This window comes from Emydura macquarii, unplaced genomic scaffold, assembly GCF_026122565.2.
Source record: "Emydura macquarii macquarii isolate MOO-44397 ecotype Brisbane River unplaced genomic scaffold, CSIRO-AGI_Emac_v2 contig_3647, whole genome shotgun sequence".
NCBI lineage: Eukaryota > Metazoa > Chordata > Testudines > Chelidae > Emydura > Emydura macquarii.
In genome coordinates this window covers 1,156,754-1,182,363 of record NW_027133784.1, presented here as the reverse complement: position 1 = coordinate 1,182,363, position 25,610 = coordinate 1,156,754, and the positions used below count along the sequence as shown (strand labels likewise).

At 39.7% G+C, this 25,610-nt stretch overlaps 1 protein-coding gene across 2 annotated transcripts in view; it reads right to left on the bottom strand.

The window, feature by feature from the left end:
• Positions 1-25,610, bottom strand: part of NFAT5 (nuclear factor of activated T cells 5) — a 110,156-nt gene that overhangs the window by 67,802 nt on the left and 16,744 nt on the right. The window contains exon 2 of one of the 2 annotated variants that reach the window (XM_067536714.1): positions 4,071-4,196. In XM_067536714.1, coding sequence (XP_067392815.1) covers positions 4,071-4,196 — 126 coding nt within the window. Of the gene's footprint in view, positions 1-4,070; positions 4,197-25,610 lie in introns of those variants that run through there. The other variant, XM_067536715.1, reaches the window with a different exon arrangement.

The following is a 25,610-nucleotide window of genomic DNA, read 5'->3' as shown; positions in this document are numbered from 1 at the left end:
GATAAATAAGATCACACACAAAAGATTTACACAAAACACTAGAAAGATTTAAAAACAAGCATGCTTATGATACTGGAACTCAAAGATGTCAAGGTCACCTTCCCTCCCAACTTTACCGTTTCCACAATGTCAGTCACTTGAATGTATGCCTGTGTTCTTTTACTAATCACTTTTCAAAAGGGACAATCAAGATGAGTGAAAGGCCAATCTTGGTTTTTTAAATGAATTATAAATACACACACAACCTATGGTCTACACTACAGTTTATGTCAGCATAAATTACGTCTCCCAGGGATGTGAATAAATCCCCTTCCACCTCGCCCTGAGCCACATAAGTTACAGCGACATAAACGCCCTGTGGACAGCGCTAGGTCTGCAGGAGACCTTCTCCTGCCAACACAGCTTCTGCTGCTCGCAGGGGCTGACATAGTTAAGAGCGCCCTTCAGCTTAGAGTGGCTACATTAGAGAGCTTACAATGGTGTCACTGTAAGCTCTCTAGTGTAGCCGTACCCTTACACACATCCCCCTCTTTCTCTCTCTACAATATACGAAGAGCCCAGATTGACTCTCTCGCTTTTTTTCCTGTTTACAGATAGAAGCCTCATCCAGGTAGACTCCTTCTACTGCAGAAGACAGTGTCAGCTGTGGCAGCTGCCTGAAGATACTGCAGCAGCCCTAAGACAACTGGGAGGACAAGAAAGAGATGGGCACCCAAAAAGGAACTGGTGCAGCACAGAGGAAAACTGCCCCCCTCCAAAGGAGGAGAAATAGTGGCCATCTGACTGAAGCACTCCTTCCCTTGGGAGCCTGGAGAATGTTAGGGCACTGGTAGAAAAACAACCTCCTCCTTCACAGGAATGGAGAGAGGGCTGGGCAAGCATAACCCATCACAAATGGAAGCTAGGGCTCCGCTGGGAATAGAGAATCAACCCCTACAAAACATTCCCAAAAAAGGCATGTGTAATGCTGTAGATGAGTGCAGTGTAGGCTCCAGCCTACTAACTCCAGCCGTAAGTGCTAAGTTTCCCACCTCCCACTGCAGCTGGATTACTGTGCTCCCCTCCCTGTGGACCTTTGGTCAAGGGGAAAAGATGGAAGGCAGAGCCTCTGGGTAGTCCCAGCTCAGGTTTCATCCCATTGCACTGGACAAATCCTATGTGCTCAGAGAGGGATTCTTGCTGTGTGGAGGAGGTGGCGGCGGAGAGGACAAGAGACTCTGGCCTCATCTCCTAGTACCAGATCAGAAGTCTGCCTGGAGGGAGTGCAGCAGAAGGCCATTGGCACTCCTACAACAGCAGCAGGAGAATCATCAGGGAGCTTGTGACAACACTAGTAACCAACCCACTGGGGTCCAAGGCCAGAGCCTCACAGTCACTTCTCCACTCTCTCCTATTATTTGTGGAGGGGGACGTTTCTTCTCCTATTCTCAGCTTCCAACTGGAGCGATCACAAGTCAGGTCCAAGACTTACCAGATAAACCCAATCTTTGAGACAAAGGTGGTTTGTCCTGGCATTGGCCACCGTCAGAAGACATGATACAGGACTAGATGGACCATTGGTCTGATCCAGTATGGCCCTTATGTTCTTCCCCCACAACCTCCAAAACTGTTCCAAGTTTGCAGGGAGAAGAGTCAAATGTACTCCTATTCAGCCCCACTATACTGGTTTGTTTTATTTTTGTGGAGCAGCCCCCCACGCTGTTGGCTTTTTTGGGAAGAAAGGCCTTCCCCCACACTGCACCCGATTTTCTCTCTTTCTTTTGATAGCGTGATGGAGGCAAAGAGGGTATGTATTACACAAATAGTAGATTCACTTGCACTGTATGTTTTACCCTTCTGTTGACTCCAGTCAGATCCTGAAAGTAGTCTGGGATTTTCACAGGGGATCTAAAAATATTAGTCACCTAACTGCCATTGAAAGTCAATTAGATATGGGCACCTAACTCCCTTAGGTTCCTTTGAAAAACTCCTGCCATAAACTCTTTGGGTTAGGGACCATCACCATTGTTGTGTGTGGCACAGCACAATGGTGCTGAACACTGGGCTTCAAGGTACTAATGCCACACTAATAATACATTATATATTTAAAATACCAAGATTCAGTCCCTTGGACCTTCACTGTTATGGCAAGTGACATCAGTAATGAGATCCACACTTTAATGTTTTATAGTCATTTTGAACATTTAATAAATGATCTAAGCTGTTAAATTTCTTAAGATCTTTACAATCCAGCATGCCACTTTTGATCCAGCTTTTTAACTTCACCTTGTGAAATCCAAAAACCCAACTGGCTTCCCACAATGCTGATGCAGAGAAATGTGCCATTAAAGACCCCTTTTGATTCAGTAAACATGGAACCATCTTCCAGTGTTTACAAATAAACCTCTGATCTACATTATTTTCTTTCTTTAAAGGAAAGAACTGTTAATGCTGCAGTGTAACCCAAACACAGCTAACACATTCTCAGTTTTTTTAAAGGATCTGGATTGATTGTCAGCAGATACTAAAAACCTAGCAGTAACAGACATTTAGTTCTGCTTATCTGAATTCAAATGCTCAAAAATTGTCTCAGTAAAAGAACAAACATAATTAGCAGTTAAACTTCTGTGGATTTAACTGTAACAGTTTAATTATTTTAAATCTATGTTTCTGCAACAGTGCTCAGTTGTTTGAGCCAGATGCATTATTAAGAACTGAGCAAAAATCTCTTGTATTTTACAAACAAACACACATTGGAATATTTTGGAATCAAACACTTGAAAAAAAAATTACCACTTCTTATAAATCTAATGACTCCTAAGTTCTACAGTACACAATTAAATCCACAGACTCTCTTTAGAAAATGTCTGGCAAAACATGAATAGTGATCAGTGCTGTAAAGTTTCACTGCCAGGTTTAAAACTTGTCAGCGCCCAACCAGGAAATCTGTTTACTGCACTGTGCCCTTCTGGGACATGTTTTCATATAGAAGGTTAATGCACATGAACCTAAACTGAAAGCTGCATACCAGCACCTCCACCTCAAACATTAATTTTCTAGAACATCAAGTGAATGTCAACGCGCTTCTCTCAAACTTGATATAACATTATAAAGATTACAGGGATCTGATTATTCAATAAATCTCTGCCCATTAGGGAAGAGATATAAGCCACAGGCACAACTGGTTTGTCTTTTTGCTAAAGTGAAGCTGCTTACTCCTCTACACAGCTGACTAAAAAGTTCCAGCTGTGCAAGCTAGTAGCACTGTGGAGAGTACTGGTGCCAGGCTCATGAATCAAAACTTTTATCCTTAGCAGCAGACTAACTTTTCCTTATTTATTTTTTTAAAAGCAAAGATCAATAAAAGGGGCTTTGTGTTTTAAGTTTAAAATATTGAGAATAGGGAGATTATTTACAAAATACTAAAATAAAGTTTAAGATAAGCCCATATCTTTTTACAATATGTCAATTCTAAACTCTACTTAATTTAAATCGGACTTTCAGACATTTTGGATAAATATGAAATCACATTGACAAATAGTTACATTTATATTTTAATACACAATAAAAAAGTTACAGAACATGCTACAACAGAAAATATATTTAAGTGTGGTTTAATCCTGGGAACGTCTTCAGGCCATACAAAAGAAAACATGTTTTTTTTCCCTTCCTATAGCCTGATAAAAGACTCATGGCCAAAATACCATCTCATATTCCATTTTTTATTTTAGGTGGAATTCATTATTTTACACACATGGATTCAGTTCCAAATTGGTGCCTACCATATCAGAAAACAGAGTGCATTCTAGGAGTTAGTATACACCTCTGGTGTTGAAGACTGTACCAGTGGGAAAAGCACAGTACTAAATGTCTTACTTTTAAGTATATTGTGCATGTAATGCAAGTAAGATTAAGGTAAAATTTATTGTAATGTATATCACTTAGTTTGATTGTTAGATATCTCCTAGAATGACCTCTCAGTTATTTCTTCATGATCATCTCTTAGACTCCAAAAACTTTGCCAGCACTGTTCATGTTGGCCAGAATACTACATATCTTAAGGACATAAATGAGCAAAGTGGAATGCTTACCAGCAGCAACTACAGCTGGAGGAGGCGAACCTGCCTCACCACCACTTGTTTGGCTCATGGATGCTACAGATGTTTCTCTGGAGGGTGGTAACTGCAACTCCTTTGGGAGGAGGTCATAGACAGATTCTGAAAGGAAAAAGGAGAAAAGGGGTTTAAACACATAGATCAACTGTTATGATTTGTGAACATGGATTATATTAAAGATTTTAGTCTAGAAACATGGACTATCAGTGTGGTATCTCAAGAATCTCCATAATAAGTTGAATAGCAAATTTCTTGGAGATCACGGACACACAAAGCCAAGTTGGTTTAAAAAAAATTAAACGTAAAAAAATGCCAGGTTTCAAGACTGAGCAAAATCTGCATTTTCCTTTTCAAAGCACAGAGTGACCATTTACGAACCTGAAACATAGATGGCAGCTAGGCAGCAGTTCTGCAGAAAAGGACCTGGGGGTTACAGTGTATAAGAAGCTGGATATGAGTCATCAGTGTGCCCTGGTTGCCAAGAAGGCTAATAGCATATTGGGCTGCATTAGTAGGAGCATTGCCAGCAGATCACGGGAAGTGATTATTCCCCTCTATTCGGCCCTGTATTTCGGCGTACAAATACTCTGATGCACGTGCATTCCAAAATGCATTCACATGCATTCCAAAATGCTTGAAACCCCTATCTTCATGTGCATCAGGTTCCTTACATGCCTTAGCCAGAAATGTGCAAAATTCTATGTGCATTGTGGGAAATGTGTCTAACAATAAACAACCATGCTGTCCAATAAACCCTAAAATAATCGAGACTTGCACAGCATTTCTTCTGTAAGAGGAACTTCATTTAAACTATGAAAATACAATCAGGCAGACAATGCAACTGACTAAAAACCTCTCTCCATAGTCAATTCTGTAATGAATGGAACATATATATGTTGAAGACAAAAACGTTTTGGAGAATCTAACCCTGAATAGCTATATTAAAATTATAAGACATATACAGCATTGCATCTGGCCCCATGGACTTGTGTATGTCCAATCTTTCTAAATAGTCTTGGACCTGTTCCTTCAACACTGCGGGATGTTTACCTCCTTCCCATTCTGTGCCACCCAGTGCAGTAATGTGGGAGCTAACCTTGTCTGTGAAGACAGAGGCAAAAAAGGCATTGAGTACCTCAGCTTTCTCCACATCCTCTGTCAGTAGGTTGCCTCCCCCATTCTGTAAGGGGCCCACACTTTCCCTAATCTTCCTCTTGTTAGTAAGATACCTGTAGAAACCCTTCTTGTTCCCCTTCACATCCCTTGCTAGCTGCAACTCCAATTGTGCTTTGGCCTTCCTGATTTCATTCCTTCATGTTCAAGCAGTATTTTTATAATTCTCCCTAGTCATCTGACCAAGCTTCCACTTCTTGTAAGCTTCTTTTTGTGTTTAAGTTCACCAAAGACTTCTTTGTTAAGCCAAGCTGGACGCTTACCATATTTGCTATTCTTTCCGCACATCGGGACGGTTTGTTCCTGTGCCCTCGATAAGGTTTCTTTAAAATATTTTTTTTATATATATATAAAATTTCTTTTATATGCAGAGCGACCTCTCAGCACTATATTTTTTTGGGGAAAAGAATGGGATACTTAGCTATATTACAAAAAATACTAATTGTTTTGCTAGCTACCTCAGGTACATATTAGATCTGATATTCTGTTCTCTCCTCTTGGTAATTTTTATAAGTCTTCAGCGTGGACATAGGCCAGGTTGCTACTGGATTTAGGATTTCATACAGAGACAATACCTACATTTGCACCAATGCAAAATAAAGAAGATATATTTTAGCACGTCACAAATGAAATCCTGATTTTTATGACTAGCAAAGACAGAAACAATGTACGCCACAACAGTCCATAAACTTTTGAGATTTGAAAACATATTTTAAAAAGTCTAATCATATAACTGGTTTACTTTTCAATTCTGGTAGATTATTTTGCTTTGTTAAAGTGATTGGGGCATTAAGGCGCTTACTGTACGTTTAAGACGACAGTTTTATCAAATGGGGATTGTTGTGTTTTCATAATTGTATTCTATAGGTTATCATGAATTTTACGACCTCAATTGTGTTGGCAGGAGCATTTTATAAATGTAAAGTATATTTACCCCCATTTTAAAAGATCATCTCAGATCAGTCATTCTCTACCATTATATCCCAATAGAATGTTATAGTTGAAAAGTCAAGCACTCAATTTGGTCACTAAATAAGCAAGCTATTAAATATTTTGTTTTTTCCTTACTGTTCAACATATGGCCCCCATGCCTTATTTACTGCACATTAATCAAACCCTGCTCTGAATACAGAATTTTTAATTTCCTCCCAGGCTTTTCTATAGTGTTCCCCACTACAGTATTTGAGTGCTTCACAAAACCCCTATGAGAAGAGGGGGTATTATTACCCCCATTTTACAGTCGGAAAACTGAAGCTCAGACTGAATAAGGTCAAAAGTGACCATCAATTTTGGATGCCCCTTTAGGAGTAGGTAGCATTATATAGCATTTTATATATTCAAAGCACAGCTTCCAGTGACTTCAACTGGAGCTGTTGAATGCTGAGCACTTCTGCAAATCAGACTGAGAGTCTTGAGTTGGACACCTAGAAAATGAGGCATATACCATTAAAGAATTAAATTGCAGTGACTTGTCAAGCATCACAAAGGAACTCTGTGGCAGAGGCAGACAAAATCCACTTCACCAGGGTGGCATAACTACTTTTGCCATGAGATCATCGTTCCAAATTCTGCAACAAATGAGGCAGGGACTCTATAAACAGTGGTCCTCAACCTTTCCAAATTATTGTACCCCTTTTAAGAGTCTGATTTATCTTGTGTACACCAAGTTTCTCCTCACTTAAAAACTGCTTGCTTACAAAATCAGACATAGAAATAAAAAATTTCACAATCACTATTACTGAAAAGATGCTTACTCTCTCATTTTTACCATATAATTATAAAATAAAGCAATTGGAATATAATTATTGTATTTGCATTTCAGCTATTGTATATACAGCAGTATAAACAAGTCATTGTCCGTATGAAATTTTAGTTTGTACTGACTTTGCTAGTGCTTTTTATGTAGCTTGTTGTAAAACACTGTCCTTGTAGGCAACGAACAGGTCTTTAGTCTATTTCAGCCTTTAATACTTTAATCTTCCCCCTCCATCAGCTAAACTGTGCATCTCCTTGATGTGTATGAGAGTGGGAAAGGGAAGCTAGACCTGAAAACAAGTTCCTCTTAGCTCATCTTCGTTTGGGAAGTACAAATTGTATTACCACTCCAAAAAAGCCTGCAAGATTTCAAACAAAACATATTTTGACACACCAACGTGAGACATTTATTCACCTGAATATTCGGAGTCAAAAAAATCTGTCCAGAAGATTTAAATACCTGAGTTCTATTTCTTAATCCAGAGTTTTAAAGATACATTCTTATTTATTTTAAATAGCGCCCTACAAACTACAAAATACACACTTAACCAAAACGCATCGCGAACAGGACGTGGGAAGGAGTTCAAGGACTAGGTCATTTTCAATGAGTGCACATATAGTACAATACTTCAATATACAATAATGGAAATCACAACCATAGAAAAGACTAGACCTCTTAGCATAAAACCATACAATGCAGTTAACTTACTTACATAGTGCCATTAGTATGCATGGCATTTTACAGACATGTGAGAATAGAGATTCTCTGCCTTAAGAAATTACAACCTAAATGGACTAAAAACATAAAAAATGAAAGAGGAAAGGATACAACCTAAGTGATTGAGCAAAATACACATGGCATTGCCCATATATAACACAACCTTACCCATCCAGAGCTGAGACATGTCCGCTGCCTCAGCTTCCCCACTGCGAATAGTCTTCCACGAGCTTGTAGGACACTGGGGAATTTCTGGCCCTCTGGTCAAAGTCAAAAGTCCATCCCTCTTGGGGTAAAAATGAGTTCCAAAGTTCAGACAAAACACAATGCTTCCAACCATCTTCATTAATGGGTCCAAGTGCAGTCTGTCCAGGCCCAAAACTACCATGTACAGGGGATAGATTACCATTTTACAGGCAGATTATCACAGGGGAAAGAGGCAGCAATCCCTTTATTACTTTAAAAAAACCACTTTCCACAGTAAAAAATTTCACTTTTTGTTCTTATAGTTGTTATTCCTACCCTGCTGCTAAAACCCATCACCATTCCATGAACACTGTGCATGCACCATCCCTGTATCGTGCTTCAGCATTTCACAAGGACCTGAGACCGAGAGCTGGTCTACACTGCAGAGTTTTGTCGACAAAAGTCAGCTTTTTGCTATAAAACAGTGTAGTTGTACATACCACAATGCTTCCCCCGCCGACACAGCTCTGCTGCTTTGGCGACAAAATAAAACGCCCTCAACGAGAGGCAGAGAGCTTTTTGCAACAAATTTAGAACAACAAAGCATCAGTGTAGATGCTGTGTGCCCTAACTGGGCTCCATGAGCTATCCCACTATGCCCACCCTGACTGCTCTGCTCACTGGTTTGAACTCTGCTGCACTGCCTTGCATTCCAGCTACACAGGCATGTGCCCCCCCCTGCTTTCAAAGCCCCAGGAAGTTTTGAAATTGCTCAGTGTGGAGAGCACACACAGCCACTGCCCAGCTGAACTTCTTGGCTCCCGGCAGCAACACAATCCTGTCTGGACTATAGGGGAGGGGCTGGATCATTCTCCTGGGTCTGTGGGGAGAACCCTGAGAGAATCAATCATGCTCTCCTATGGCATGCATGCAGGCAGCATGGGCTGCTGCTGTGGGGAGGGGCAGGGGAGAAGACTCCTGATGTGCAGAGCCAGGAAGGGAGGCAGGGGCTGATGTCGGGGTACCCCCCTCCCTCTACCGGTGTACAGGTCTTTGCTGAACTGGGGTGGGAGGGACAGGGGACACCAGCTGTCTGTGCACCAGCTTCTGCCTCAGGATTGGTTGCTTCCAGCTGCTGTCTGAAGTTAAAGAGACAGCATGTGGACACATTCACTGTCACCCAACACACTCTCACTCTCTATCTCACACACACACTTCAGTGGACTTCTTGTGTTTGTGCTCAGCGCTGTCAGTGTGGCTGACAGAGCAGTTGAAAAGCGGCTGTCAATCTAGTTGGATGCCCATGGAATGATGGGATTCATGAACCTTCATCATGCGACGCTGTGCCTGCCCCATGTGGCATCGCAAACCCTTCCCAAAACATCCTGCCTGCAGTTGCACAGTGGGATAGCTGCCCACAGAGCATTGCTCCCTGTGTCAGTGGAAGAGCTGGTAGTGTGAATGCACTCCACTGACACGAGCACCATAGTGAGGACATGCAACAGCAGTGGCTGTACACCAACATAACTTGTGCCAACAAAACTCTGTAGTGTAGACAAGGCCTTACAGACAGGGACACAGACAACACTAATCTCTTCTACCTTCCCCTCCCCTCCCTGGAAAATATCACTCCAAGATCCTTGCTCATCTCAAAGCACTACCCACGGCAGGATTTGGCTAAACAGCATCTACTTCATTACAAAAACCAATTTCTCACTCCTCTTCGCTTTGCAGAACCAAACAGCTACGGGAAAGCAGGCTGGCAATAAATCTGTCAAGCTAACCTCTGATTGGGGAACACATGGTGAAGAAAAAAGCAGAAAAACTTGGAATCTGAAGAATCTGTCCTAAATATGATTTTTTCAGTTATAAAAAAAGTTCCAGAGAGGTAGCCGTGTTAGTCTGTTTTTAGACAAACAGTGAGAGTTCTGTGGCACCTTAAAGACTAAAAAATGTATTTGGGCATAAGCTTTATATGACGAAGTGGGTTTCTGCCCAGGAAAGCTTATGCCCAAATAAATTTATTAGTCTTTAAGGTGCCACAGAACACTTGCTGTTCAGTTATAAAAGTAACATTGACTCAATTCAGCGATCTTATATATTATTTGATTCTCCTCTTCCTTCCACAAGTATAAATCAGGAGCAAATCCACAGAAAGCAATGGAGTAACACTGGGTAAAGACAGTGTGAAAGGAGAATCAGGCCCTATGTACTGCCCTGTCCTGATACCCCCCATTATCAAATGTGACTCATACTTTGTGCCAGATTAATCTGATATCTTCATTTGACTAAAAAAAACTGATTTTTTAGACAAGGGGAAAGCAGCATATCTAAACTATTTGATACTGTACCACATGGGAAATTATTAGTTAAGCTAAAGAAGATGGCATTTAGTATAAGAATTATAAGATGAATAAGGAACTGGCTAAATGGGAGACAACAGTTTGTGCTGAAACAACTATCAGGCTAGAGGAACACTACTAGCAGAGTTTCTCAAGGACTGGTCTTTGGACCGGTTTTTAATATTTTCATAATTGACCTTGGGACAAAAGGAGCAATGTGCTAGTGAAATTTTCTAACGATACAAAGTGGAGAGAGATTGTCAATAAAAAGGAGGATCAGAATATTATACAATAAGAACTGGATGACCTTGGGAACTGGAATAAAAGAAACAGGATGAAATGTAATAGTACAAAGTGTAAGGTCATACATTTAGGGATTAATAAGAATTTCTGCTATAAAATGAGGGTTCATCAGTTGGAAATGACAGAATAGGAGAAAGAACTAGGTATAATTAGTCAATAACAGGATTACGAGCCATCAAAGTGATGCAGCTGTGAAAAAGGCAAATGGGATCCTAGGATGTATCACACAAGGTATTTCCAACAAAGATAGGGAAGTATTAATGCCATTGTACAAAACACTGGTAAGGTCTCATCTGGAATACTTTATAAAATCCTGGTCACCCATCTTCAAGAAAGATAAATACAAACTGGAACAAGTGCAAAGAAGGCCTACGAAGATGTCCAGGGGAATGAAGAACCAACCTTACAAAAGAAAATCAAAAGTTAGGCTTGCTTAGCTCAGCAAAATAAAGGCTGAGAGGGGATATGATTGCTCTCTATAAATACTTCAGGTGGGTAAATACCAGAGAGGAAGAAGAGCTATTTAAGTTAAAGGACAAGGTTGGCACTAGAACAAATGGGTATAGTAAGTTCTCTCTCTAGTGCTTTTACATTAAAAATAAAAAAGGCTTGCACAGGAAGTGCTGTGTGGTAACTTGTAACTGCTGACAATTACACTAGTACCATCTCTGAGGAGAGAAGCAACCCTGAAAGAACAGGTTCAGACTATTTACAAAGGCTGGACATAAACAAATCCCTGGGGCCGAATGCAATGCATCCGAGGGTGCTGTGGTAGTTGGCTGATGTGACTGCAGAACGATTGGCCATTATCTTTGAAAACTTGTGGTGACTGGGGGATGTCCCAGATGATCAGAAAAAGGAAAATATAGTGTCCATCTTCAAAAAAGGGAAGGAGGAGGATCTGGGGAACTACAGACCGGTCAGCCTCACCTTAATCTCTGGAAAAATCATGGAGCAAGTCCTCAAGGAATCCATTTTGAGGCACTTGAAGAGAGGAAGGTGATCAGGAACAGTCAGCATTGATTCACCAAGGGCAAGCCATGCTTGAGCAACCTGATTATCTTCTATGATGAGGAGATTGGCTCTATAGATATGGGGAAAGCAGTAGATGCGATATACCTTGACTTTAGCAGAAGTTTTGATACAGTCTTCCACAATATTCTTATCAGTAAGTTAAAAGAAGTATGGGTTAGATGAATGGACTATAAGATGGATAGAAAGCTAGATCATTGGGCTCAACGGGTAGTGATCAACGGCTTGATGTCTAGTTGGCAGCTAGTAACAAATGGAATGCCCCAGGGGTCAGTGCTGGGGCCGGTTTTGTTTAACATCTCCATTAATGATCTGGAGGATGGGGTGGATTGCACTCTCAGCAAGTTTTCAGATGACACTGAGCTGGGGGGAAATGATAGATACACTGGAAGGCAAGGACAGGATACAGAGTGACCTAGACAAATCAGAGGATTGGGCCAAAAGAAATCTGATGAGGTTCAACAAGGACAGGTGCAGAGTCCTGCACTTAGGATGGAAAACTCCCATGCACTGCTACAGACTGGGCACCAACTGGCTAGGCAGCAGTTCTGCAGAAAAGAACCTGGGGGTTACATGGACAAGTGGATATGAGTCAACAGTGTGCCCTTATTGCCAAGAAGGCTAACAGCTTATTGGGCTGCATTAGTAGGAGCACTGCTATTCCCCTCTATTCAACACTGATGAGGCCACATTTGGAATATTGTGTCTAGTTTTGGGCCCCACACTACAGGAAGGATGTGGACAAACTGGAGAGAGTCCAGAGGAGGGCAACAAAAATGATTAGGGGTCTGGAGCACATGACTTATGAGGAGCGGCTGAGGGAACTAGGCTTGTTTAGTTTGCAGAAGAGAAGAGTGAGGGGGGATTTGATAGTAGTCTTTAACTGAAGGGGGTTCAAGGGAGAATGGAGTTAGGCTCTTCTCATTGGTAGAGATGACAGAACTAGGAGCAATGGTCTCAAGTTGCAGTGGGAGAGGTCTTGGTTGGATATTAGGAAAAGCTTATTCACTAGAAGGGTGGCGAAGTACTGGAATGGGTTACCTATGGAAGTGGTGGAATCTCCATCCTTACAGGTTTTTAAGGCCCAGCTTTATAAAGCCCTGGCTGGGATGATTCAGTTGGGGTTGGTCCTGCTTTGAGCAGGGTTGTGGACTAGATGACCTCCTGAGGTCCCTTCCAGCCCTAGTCTTCTATGAGTCTGTTTCCTGCCCTGTCTAGGCAGGCTGTCTTTTGGTGGGAATAACTCAGTGAAAACAGGGACCTGTTTGGTCAGAATGGACAGCTGTTAAGTCTCTACTCAAGAGAGACGGCAGCCTAGAGAGCTGAAAGCTTAAGAGAGGTTGCCGATGCTGAACCATTAAAGGAGAAATATAGGTGCAGTTGCCCTGAACTGGTCATAAATATATTTAGGCTAGGAATTAGAAAAAGGTTTCTACCATCAGAGAAGCAAGGTTCTGGAACAAGCTTCCAATAAGCATAGTGGTGGCGAACAACCTAACTCGTTTTAAGATGGAGCTTGATAAATTTGTGGACAGGATTATATCTCTGGATTGCATGTGACAGGAGGGGACTGGATTGGATGACCGAGAAGGTCCCTTCCAGTCCTACGTTCCACACTCCTGATACACTAAGAGATCCCTAAATGCATCATTCTCTGCCCCCACAAATGCTAAAGATTGCATGGTTTGCAATTATATCTGTTATTTGTCACACTGCATTCTGAGATAGCTTCAATGAACTAGGAAGTTTCAAGTAGGCGTCGTAGGGGAAAAAAACTTAAGTAAACAAATTTCTGTGTTGGATGGTCCCAACAGCTAGGACAGTAGCACAGTTGTCAACATTTGGGGGAAAAAATCAGAGAAAATTCTCCAAATAAACTATAGCATTTGGGAGCCACAAGAAGTTGGTCCGAGTGTTTTCTGGTTAATTATTGGTTATTTTAAATATGAATATCTTAATTCAGGACTTCAAAGTGTCAGGGGTTTGGATTCTCATCCAAATTTCTGGAGGCCCATAATCCTTCATTCCCACAAAAACCTAGCTGCACAGAATGTGCCAAGCAAGAGGCAGCGTTGACTGTTCCCCACCTCCCATCCCTATGAGCCTCTGAGTTCTCCACTGTGACTCGGTCAGCAAGGGTCAAAGTCAGCAGCCAACTTCCATCTGGCTCAGCACAACAGACCCTAGCAACAGACCACCAACTCTTGGGGCCAGGCCTGTTGATATCTGGAATGGGTTTGTAAAACTCAAGACTGTCTAAATCAAAATGAAACCCATAGTAGTTATGTTGGAGGGAACAACTTGACAAGTACTTTTTATTTTAATAATGCAGTTCACTATTAAGACACTTTAGCAACTGGCCCTAAAATTAGGGATCTTAACATAGCATATGTGATTCCCATCATTATGTCTGTCAAGACTTCTCCTCAGTACAAAAGCCCTATTGCCAACTCATGATTTTATTATGAGTCTCTCACAACATCTGGTGCTCTTCTTTCAAGTCCCAATTCTTAGAATCAATTAGGCAAGAATCTCACTTTTCATTTTAAAAAAAAGTAACTTTCTATCCTTCAGTTGCAGAAGAATCTTTAAATTATTACCAGACTGTATCCCAAAAGCTAAAAACGGGGAGGAAGCAAACAAACACCACAAAATGTATTGTTTAAAATTTCATTTTTAATCCCGTCTCATGATTTTGGAAAGCCTGTCTGATTTCTGAATGCCTGAACTCAATACTGAGAATGCCAGAAGGTGACGTAGAAAAAAGAAATTTGTGCTCTAGACTGCTACTAATTCCTAATGTAAAAATAACCACAAATTTTGTTTAAAAAATCTTGAGGAATATTTATACATCATAAAGTAGTATGGTTCAATTTTCACAGGATTTTTTTGGGGGGCAGGGATGGTGATAGTTTTATAGTTTGTTTCACTGCTCACTTTTATTCAAAGATCTCTCTTGGACTTCAGGCCCCAAAATTTAGTTTAGGAAGGCTGCCTGCAATTGCTAAATCAAATATAAGCTTTGGTTTTCTTTACCAAGATCTCTTAAACATACTTTAGATGACCCCACTTATTAGACATTTTGTAATGTGTCATTAGTTAAGTATATCAAACAATAGAGTACCTGACTACTTATTTCCACTAACAAATAGTTATCATTCCCACTAAAAACCTCCAAGAAACATCTACATTCTAGATTGCCTTTATCTTTCACATATAAATTACTAACTCACAGAAACTAGTTTACTTTAAAAGCCACTCAATCAGCCTATATCTTATGGAAGCAGCATGGACCTCTAAATAAGGTACTTCAATGGAAATACATGGAAAAGGTGATCTTATAAATTTGCTCAATTTTTTTCTCCTTCATTGAAACAAAATGCATTAAGTTTGCTTACATATTAAAAGTATGTTTATCTTCCCTATATCTATCTTTTTGGACCTCTGCTGAAATGAACTATAACTTCTTGCATGAACTTTTCACAAATGAGCTCACATCTTCCTGAAAGACAGAATGTTCAAGGATCTTTTTCTTTCTCCCTGCAGAAGTAGCAGAACACTGCTAAAACAGGCCACTAGCTCTTTGTACATGGGGACCAACTGGGGTTGCATTTGAAATACAAAAGTAGAAAATAATATGTACCAAGAAGAATTTGTCAGGAATATTTCAAAACGTGTAAAAAATATAACTGCTGGGTAATATATGCATTTTACAGAGACACTGTATCTAAGTTTATGCTGTATTAATAGCTAAAATTTTTACACAAATATTATAGATGCAGAAAATCAAATCTAGTATTATGATCATGAAAATAAATCATTTATATTACCAGGACTTGAAAAGCCAAACCCACTTTCCCATGGTCAGAAGGCATTCTATCAAAAAAAGTGGACTGAGTGGGGCAGAGGAGCCCCTGGCTTTTTTCTAAAGGAAAGGGGAGTCAGGAAGCAGAGTAGCTCAATTTCTGCCTCTTAAATAAGAGAAGAGGTGAAGAGAAAGATGCAAAGCAGCATCAGTCTCTGGAAGTTCTTTTTCAGAAGATGGAGAGTAAACAGGTATCAGGAAGATTAAAGCTACTACATTGTCCCCAAAATGGGAGTGAAGAGGTAGAAAAGAAGGGTCTCCCCCTTGGCTGCTGCACATAGCAAATTAGGTTACATATGCCAACAAATCTTAATGAGTGCAAAGTCAGTCATGGGCCTAATCCAGTACACATCTTTAATCTGCATGTCATTTATCAGAAGGTCACCAGAGCATATCACTATAATGTTTAATAAATCTCATGAAAGCTTTTTGCCAGTTCAGCCACATATAGCAAGCAATTACTCTAGCATACCATATTTGTATAGTGGAATGTTTCCACAATAACAAAACTGCCCGTTTTATAGAAGCATGGATAATTACACAAAAAAAAATTTATTTTTTTTTAAATCAAGCTTCTCAGTAGGATTCAAAGACTCCAGGTCATGAGTGTCTCCCAGAATAGCTGAATCTCTACCTACCACTATATACACTTGTAATACAAGCTCAAGCTCAAAGCTATGTTCCTCAACGTTAATACCTTTGAATTTCCTTATAAAGTATATTAAGGTACCTCTAGATTCTTTTTACTTTCAACATATATCTGACAAAAGACCAAATTATCTTATATTTAAATTCCTCCTGCTGCGCCTTGATCATTATTAAAGTAGTCTCAAGAACTAGATTTTTAATGTTAGATTCTCTTAATTTTAGTTCACTTTTCATTTTTTATATTTTTATTTTTACATTTTCTACTCATCTTGGATTGTGAATCTCGACTGGTCAATTTTACCTAATGTGTCTGTTTTACTTTCTAGTTTTAATGCACTAGGTACAATAATGTTTTTCTTCACTACACTGCAAAGAAATGTTTAAATCCAAACAATAAAATAAGAACTATCCAATGTAGTAAGTTGCATGAAAATATTTATATTAGTATTAGGATCTGTAATACTTTAGGGCCAGATTTTTAAAACCAAATATGCATGCATTTGAGCGTGCCTACTTTCCATGAGCAAACCCCATTATCTAGCCATCCATATACTCAAATCCCAAAACATCTACTAGTCCAAAAAAACACAGAAAAACACACACACACACACACACACACACACCCCGTTCTCTCTCTCTCTCTCTCTCCTCCCCCCACCTCCTTTGTCAGGAAATGGATGAGCTGAAGACTCCTCTAAACAGAGAGATTCAGGAAAGTTAAAGTGAATCAATTAAAGACAAAGGCCATTTAACGCCTCGATAAGGGCATCCACAGAGGGGTTTCATATGCTTTATCTTATACGCCTTGTACGTCACACCTTTAGTTGATACACCTTAGCTTTCCTACTGTCCCCGTGTAATTATGACCTCACCTTTTCACCCATTGATGAAGACTATCACGTCCTCAAACTAAAATATGATGGACATGTAGCTCAAAATAATTTTTGCTGGAATATTCTAATGAAAGTTCCTATTCTGTGTATGTCCAGGTATGTATCACCTGTTTGTCTTTTTGACATTACTGTTTTCCAAGCTCCCTCTCCCTCCTCCTGGAGAAAACAGTCCATGTGTATTATCTTGTATTTTTCCAGGATAAAACTCATTTTATATCCTATCAATATTACTAGCTTCGCTACACCCATTATTTCTTTATCCACACTGGAGTCCAACAGCTCCAATTTTAACATCACTTTAGGTTTTAAGCGTTCTTTAGTCACTGAATACCTTAAAAACTGAGCCTACTTCATATCCCTGTGGCACATCATTGGACACCTCTCCACAATCCTATGCATTGCCATTTAACCTACTTCATCTAGTGTCCATCATCAGCCAGTTTTCTATACATGTGAGAGTACCCTCGTACAAATCCTTTGAATTAAAATTACAAGTAAAATTTGTGGAGGTCTAAATAACACATCTATTGCATATCTTTAATCCACTACTATTCTAACTTGACTTTTCAAAAGTGATCAAAAAAGGAAAAGAATTTCCAGTTTATAAAACTTTTAAGAAATCTTTAATTTATCTGAACTTTCATAAGCCCTCCTTCCTTTCGCCTGCATTTTCTCCCGTATGACATCCAAGTTTCAGTTTCAGGTTTTTAAATTTACAATACAGAATGACACAAACTCAATTTATCAAGAAATCCAATTAATGTTTTTGGATTTTTTTCCCCACAGCATAATGTCTAGCATAACTGCAGGAAAGCAGACTTTAAAAAACAAAAGCATGAACCAATGGTACAGTACATTGTAATAAATCAAGGTTACTGTTTGCCAGCTGAAGCAAGACAAATATATAGTGTAAAAAGTGATATAAAAAAGATGAATGTGCACCAACTAAGATGCAAGAAACACATTTCTGTTAACCTTCCCAAGTGAGCAAGCCTATCCCAAGACTAGTTTCACTTCAGACATTCTGAAAACGATTACTTTGGCACCTTCAATCTGCCAACATATTTTTGAAGTGAAGAGACAGCATTCATTTTCTGTCAGAAATTATTCAAGCTTGACCATCATCACAATTGGCGTTTCCACTGGAAAATGTAGTAGTTGCATGTCTGTAGAGTATCAGGTTTCTAAAAGTTATAAAGGCCAAACAATAACTGGTAGCATTCCACGTATAATCTAATGTGCTAATCAACTGCCACTTACTAACCCTGATACATTTACTACTGATTGCAGGTAAATTTAGCAAAATGCTTTTAAACAGAATTCTAATTCTATTCAGAATACTAAGTAAGATAGATCACGGATTTGATCCACTATGGCAATTCCTACAAACACTTTTGAAATTATAAAATGTTAGGGACATCACACAACATTTTACTGATCACATCTTCACCACTCCTCCTTTTGGCTCAGAGATGCCTCAAAACAATAGCCAGCATTGTGACTCTCCAACAAGCTAAAACTGGCTTCTGACTATTGGCAGTGGATCTTCATTTATGTTATTTAACAGAAGCATAAAATAACGTATCTAACATTAGACAAGCATCTATCAACACCCAAAATATAAGCTACTCTTACTGATGACCTTAAATTATGCAATACTGTAGAGAATAAAAATCCAAATCTCTTACATTTGACAAATGTCCAAGATCTTTATTCTACTTTTAAAAAATGAATCTAATTCCTTGTTGAACTAGTTTAAATATAAATTATTGTGTGCTCTACACCAAAAAGTAAAACTTTTCAGAGGCACGTAAGGGAGTTAGGCCCCTGACGCCCATTGATTTTCAGTGGGAAGTGGGCATCTAACTCTTAGGTGCTTCTGAAAATTCTCATTCCATATAGCCCTCCACCCTTTATTTTATTGCAAAATGCTACTTTGGAAAACACTGGATATATATTTGTATGAGCAATTCTTCCTGAGTTAAGACAACACAACAAACAATGGAATGTACTATTTTGACCATGGTTATGTATTTGCACTCAGCTTGTGAGTAGGCCTTTGTGCCTTCAGATACTGTCCTACAGTACCAATCTGACTGACAATATTTTGCAAGGTACTTAAGTACTAAAGAGTAAATTAAGAACCCAGTTCAACTTAATTTTTCATTTCCTGGGTTTCTTTGGTTGTCAGATGCTAAATGTGTGCATAATATTTACATTGGATTAAAATTACTTAGCTCAAACAGTTTACCGTTATTGAAGCTACTGGAAAATGTTAGTTCTTATTTGCCCGTTTCTGATCCGTACACCCAGTGCAAATGTCTGAAATAAAAATATAATTCACTGTCTGAACTGTTTTAAAAAAATAAAAGTAGCCAACAAGATCTCCTTTGACCAATTGACCTGAAAAGTCAGAGGTAGATATAAATGATGAGAGAAATAGTGTGACACACTAGCAAAATCTAGATACAATGCTTTGATGAGAAGTCCAGCTCTTTATCCTCAGGTGCAACCTGAATTTAAGGAGACATCCGCGAAATTGCAGAAAGAAAGCTTGTTGCCTAACGCTCACTACAGGAGCAAAGTTCATATCTACCTATGGTAGTTCCAACTATCTTCAAAAAGTGTCTAAAGAGTACTGTGGGATGTTCCCCTGCAGATCAGATCAGCCCTCTTTATAGTAGATTACCTATTATCTTCCCAAAAAATGTAGACATGTGACAAACAACCAATACCTCATCACCATATTTTAATTACACAGTTATTCTTAAACCCACTTCTTTAATTTATTCAGGTAAAATGTTTGCAACAAAATAGCTACCCAAAAGTTGAACTACATTTTCCAGACCATAAATCCCCAGTCTCTTGCTGTGCTCTCACCTAAGCAGAAGAATAACCCAGATAACTGCTCTCCAGTTCTCACTGGCTGCTGCATAACAGAACATAATCAACTTATAGTCAAACAAAAGTTAATACATTTCACCATCGCTCTCTGCACTAATGAATAGTTTAACTTTTTGCATTTCCTTTTATATTCAAAGTTTTCCATAATAGTAAAGGGTCCTTTTAACCATCCCTCTTCTCCATATATTGTCTTGTCTTAGAGTGAGAACAGTATGTTTCAGGATTATTTCAGATCAAACCAAAGAGAAAAATCTGCTGGTCAGCAAAAGTAAAAGCACAAATCCCCGTTCATAAACCCCACACATATAGATTGGCAGTGACCCGTTTCCTATCCCATGCATCTATTCAGGCAGTTATCAGACACAGTATTTACCGCAAGCCTCCAAATTTCCCACTCCCTTCCCCCATCCAAACCCCATAGTGCTAGCTTGCTAGAGGCTTCCATGCTTCACGTATCCAACTACTCAGATCAAGGACACAAGGGGATGGGACTGATGTGTGAAAAATTAATATTTTAGATGCTGTCAAATTTCTTCAAATGCCCTTGCTCCGATTATCCCTCACTCCTAATCTCACAGCTGAGGTCAGCTGTTGTAACTCTTATCTTCTTGCCAGTTATACTGAAAATTCAAAAAATGACATTTCACATGGCCAAACTGACCAGAGGGAATGAGTAACATCCAAGACACCAATATGTTCTACATCAAGGACAACTAAGATTTTGTTCTATGGGGTAACTGAAGACAGGGTAAAGCTGTACATATTCATTCACACCAACTGAACAATTTAGAAACAATAACTGTAATAAAAAATTCACATAATATCAGAATTAGTTAGCATGATGGTTCACCAGAAATAAATTATAAGGACCAAAACAGTAAGCACTCTTCTTTAAATGTTTAGATAACACAGTGTAAATCTAAAGACACAATCCAGTCTCAGGTGAGGGCGTGCACCATTGCCTATCTTGAAAAATCTGCAAGAACACCACCAACAAATTCTCCAAGTATACACACATCACATGTCAAGGTCTGTCACAAATACGAGAAGGATTTAGGAACAGATCTTCAGCTGGTGTAAATTCTCACATGTCAATTTACGTCATCTGAGGATCTACCCCTTTGGGTTTTTTTAATGAAAATCAGTAACAGATCAAGAGATGAGTAGTCTCTTACTAATTCCTGCTTCATGCATGCAATCAAACATTAGCCTTTGTAGAGAGGCCCTCAGAATTCTGCACACAAGATACTAAATGAGAATCATCTTAAATAAGTGGTTCCCAACCTTTTGGGCTTGAGGGCCACAAATATGATTTTTATAACCCTGAAGGGCCACCAGTCTCCACCAGCAGCCCCCCTCCTCCCACCACCCCATTGCAGCCAGCGGGAAGGAGTTCAATGAGGAGGCTCTTCCATCCCCCTGGCTGCTACAGGGAACCTTGCGCTCCAACTGGTCCTTAGGCAGTGGCTTCCTTCTGCAGCCAGGGAGACGGAGGATCAGTGCTCCCCTCCCTCTGGCTCCAGCAGGAACCCCAGCACTAGGGACCCTGGCAGAGCGCTTTGCCATGCTCCCTGCTACAGCCAGGGGGAGGGGAGAGTTGATCTCCCCTCCACTTGGCTACAGCAAGGAGCCTGCACCATCTTTCAGCCCCGCGGCAACACGCTCCACCTGGGTTGTCAGCCAGCAGCAGGGGAGCGCGGGCCATTTTGAAAGCCCCTGCAGGCCATGATTTGGGAAGCACTGTCTTAAATGCTTTACTATCATCCCAATCTAAAGGTTCTAGTGTGTATTTGGGTTTTCAAAGTCTTTTCAAAATTCTGTTATATTCAGGTTTTTATATTGTCCTTATCGCCATGGTATCAAAGTACAGTACAGTAGAACCTCTAAATTACAAACTTCTCGGGAATGGAAGTTATTTGCAATTCTGAACGTTCGTAACTATGAACAAAACATATGGTGATTCTTTCAGAATTTTAAAACTGAACTTTGACTTAACACAGCTTTGAAACTTTACAGTGCAGAAGAAAAATGCTACTTTGCACCATCTTAATTTAAATGAAACAAGCACAGAAAGCTTATCTGATCAAATCTTCTTTTAAACTTCCCCTCCCCTTTTTTTAGTAGTTTATGTTTAACACAGTACTGTACCTTATTTGGTTTTTTGTTGTTTTCTTTTTTTTGGTCTCAGCAGCTGCCTGATTGCACACTTCCAGTTCCAAATGAGGTGTAGGCTTGAATGGTCAGTTCATAACTCAGGTGTTGGTAGTCATGTTGTTTAATGTCAGAGTTACCATTTGATGCACATGATTCTCTTTCTACCTAATGAGAAAACTGAGCTTTTTCAAACTTATTTTTGTAGTCATTTGATGCCTGCTGTGATGTGTGTGTATTTGTTATTGAAGGCACAGTCAAAGAAACGTCCCTTGCAGTTGAAACAGGAAGCGGCGATGGTCAAGGTGGTTGCTAGATCCTGTGGGAGTTCACTGCATAGCCTTGGATAGGCCCCAAAGAAAGCTCTGTCTACTGCATAAATAAGCTTTACCCTTGCCATAGACAGTTCTAGTGTGCCTGAGAAGCAGAGATGTTGACCACAGTCCTCATCTAAGAGCTTCAGGCAACCTTTTATGGTCAAAACAGCTGTCACTTTGGAATGAAGACCCTCCTGTTAAAGAATGAGCCTCACCCTGAAATCCAGGTACAGGGTTGGATTTTACACTACCACTCCAAGGGACAAGACATGGGGCGAGGGGGGAGGGCACATGACAGATTACAGTCTTACTAAAGCTGCTAATGGATTGTTGAGTACCAAAGTTTAGTTCAATTATTGTGTAGCAGGTTGTGTGTCAGTTAGGTGCCTGTCACCCCCAACCCCAAATATAACTGCATTTCAGTGATATTGATACCGCCCTTTGGAATCCTTTGAGATTAAACAAACTGTTTAGAACTGAACTCTAGATTCTTAGTCTAAAAGTGATTTAAAAATATACTATTAAAAAAAACCACAGTGTGTCATTGACTAGATCAAATTTGCTCAGTTTACAGAAGTTCGTTTTTGTGGGGAGGGGATATTAATGTTAACTCTGAAGAACTGAGACTGGGACAGGCTAGAGGAAACGGGGCAGAAGGGATCTGCGACCACCAGAGACCACTCCAGGGCTTGGCATGGAATCCAAGATTCACAGGCCTCAACTTTCCTCCGCTGTCAAGAAACTGCTCTGAAACCCACAGAAAAAGTGTGTGTCGTCCTCTTCTAGTGCTGGTCCACATGGAGGATGACAACCTACTACTGCTCTCACTTACTGCATGAGTTCAAGAGTCTGTGCGGTGGATCTAAAGGTTCCAAACCTACTAATAATCCATGTAGGTGTCACTATGATTCAGTTTGCTTTTTTTAAATCCTAGGAATTCTCACACAGTAAAATACATTAATGAAATGTTAAGGCTGCAAAAATCAAGCTCTCAGAAGTTACAAAATGCCAGAATTAAGGTTACTTGAGCAACTTCATGATTATGCGTAATGATACAGCCTTTAATTACATGACCACATACTATTATTTCCATAGGAGCCCTGCATCATTAAGTGCACAAGATGGACCAGGCATTGGGGATGAATCAGATCTGTTTAATGAAGGAGACTTAGTTGCAGGAAGGAGAAAGGATGGTACCTAATGGTTAAAGCAACTCAGTGCAACTCTGGAGAACTGGATTCTATCCCTACTTCTGTCACAGAGTTCCTGCATGATGCTGGATCTCGCCTTTCAAAGTGGGTCAGAATTGATTTTTACATGAGGTGCTAAAGTTGATAATCAAGACTAGGTTCATCTTCCAATGCATAAACCCATGACTTGTTGCAAGGTATAGAAAGAAAGCTGATGAGCTATCTTACAACCATATAATATCTCAAAATTAAAATGACTACATACATTTTAGGCCTTATTCCTAAAAAGACAAAGGCTCCAAAATTTCAGACCTATGGGTATGTACAGTTACAACACTATTGTTTTGAGTGGACAAAATGGGAGCTGCCTCTGTTCAGAGACCAGGCAGGTGAATTCTTTTATGAAGAGCACAGGAAATATCTGTATTCATTTTATAAATTTTGCGTGTCTCTCTATTTGTTTGAGTATTATGGCTGGCTGTATGGAACCCTATGGATTGAACCAGCCAGAGTTTTTCCTAGGAATCTAGCAAAGGCTCTAATTTACTTGTTCGGAGCTCAAATGCACAATACACTAAGTCCACTGTTGGGAGACTACCTTTGACTTCCACTGGAGAAACACATACACCAGTTTGACCACATTCGGGAGCCCTGTTAGAAAACCAGAAGATCTTTGGGTGGGAACTCTTGAATGAAGAACTTTTAAATGGATAGAAAACAGCATTTTTCCTGAGGAATACATATGTTCACATTTACAAAGACAGGGGAGGAGGGAAGGAGGATTCAGACTGTCAGAGGGGCAGAAGATGTGGGGGAGCGGGGGGGGTACAGCCTATTTTGCCCAGCTCTGATTCTGGTAGAGGAGAGTGCCTGGCTCAAGTGATACTTACTTAAACTGGCAAGGAAGGCTAAAGTTAGGTAAGACACTGTGCTTGTATGCCTGTTTAATTTTAACCCTTTTCTCCCTGCTTGTGATGTTCCTATAGATAAAAAAAAAAAATCATACCGTGTTTCTAACAAGTTGTCATTACATTTTCTCACTGGTCACAAGCTCCCAGATGGAAATCTAAGCGGAGGCCAAAACCCACCTGGATCTGTTAGGGACATGATTGGTAAAGCAGGGGGTTCTAGACTAAAAATGAGGTAAATCTCAGGATTCTACTTTAAGAGCAGTGCAGATGTAGACTCATCACTTGGAAAGGGTACTGATGGATACACAGAGAGGTCAAAGATACAACTTCACCCCTGATCCCTTGTTTCAGTTTTATTAATTATATGGTAAGCTTCTACAAGCAAGCTGCTCACTTCCTATCCTCTTGCCTGCCTTACATAAAGCATTTTGAGATCCTGATCTAAAGATGCTATATATATATGCAAAGTGAATTTCCAAAAGCAACCTTTTGTTCAGTTGTTATATATTAGTTTTAATTTTTTTTTTTTTTTTTTTTTAAGTTCAGTTGTATCTATCCACTGTAAAGAGCTGAAATGGAACTCAAGAAGTATATTTTCAACATGACTCTTCTTTAGAGAAAGCTTGAAAATGGCCTATTCTGCAACAGTCAAGTCCTTTAGAAATTACAAGGATTACCAACTCTCTCCTGCCAAGAATGGTTTTGTTTTTCTTAAAAAAGAAAAAAACTTGAAAACTGATCACATGTGCAATAAAACTTCATGTGTACTCCAACTATTGAAATTGTCCTGTTTTACATGGTCTCTAACTTGTCTCAAATTTTATCTTCCACTTTATTGTAACAGCTGAAAAATACTTATGCTTCCTGGCTAATTCAGATTATACTTCATTTTCCTTTGTGCTTAAAAACCAAGTTTAATGTTTGATGCTAAACATTACTGCATATTTATTACAGACATTAATGTTTAACAAACAGGATTCATCAGCACCATATGAGAAGGTATTCAGCACTGGCAGTCAGAGTTTATGGCTAGAAGAGCTTCCTCTCTGAATGTGTGCTCTACATTCTAACGTAGTAAAGAATTAATTATGCCATACATGCTAGTTGCAACGAACACATCCATGCTCC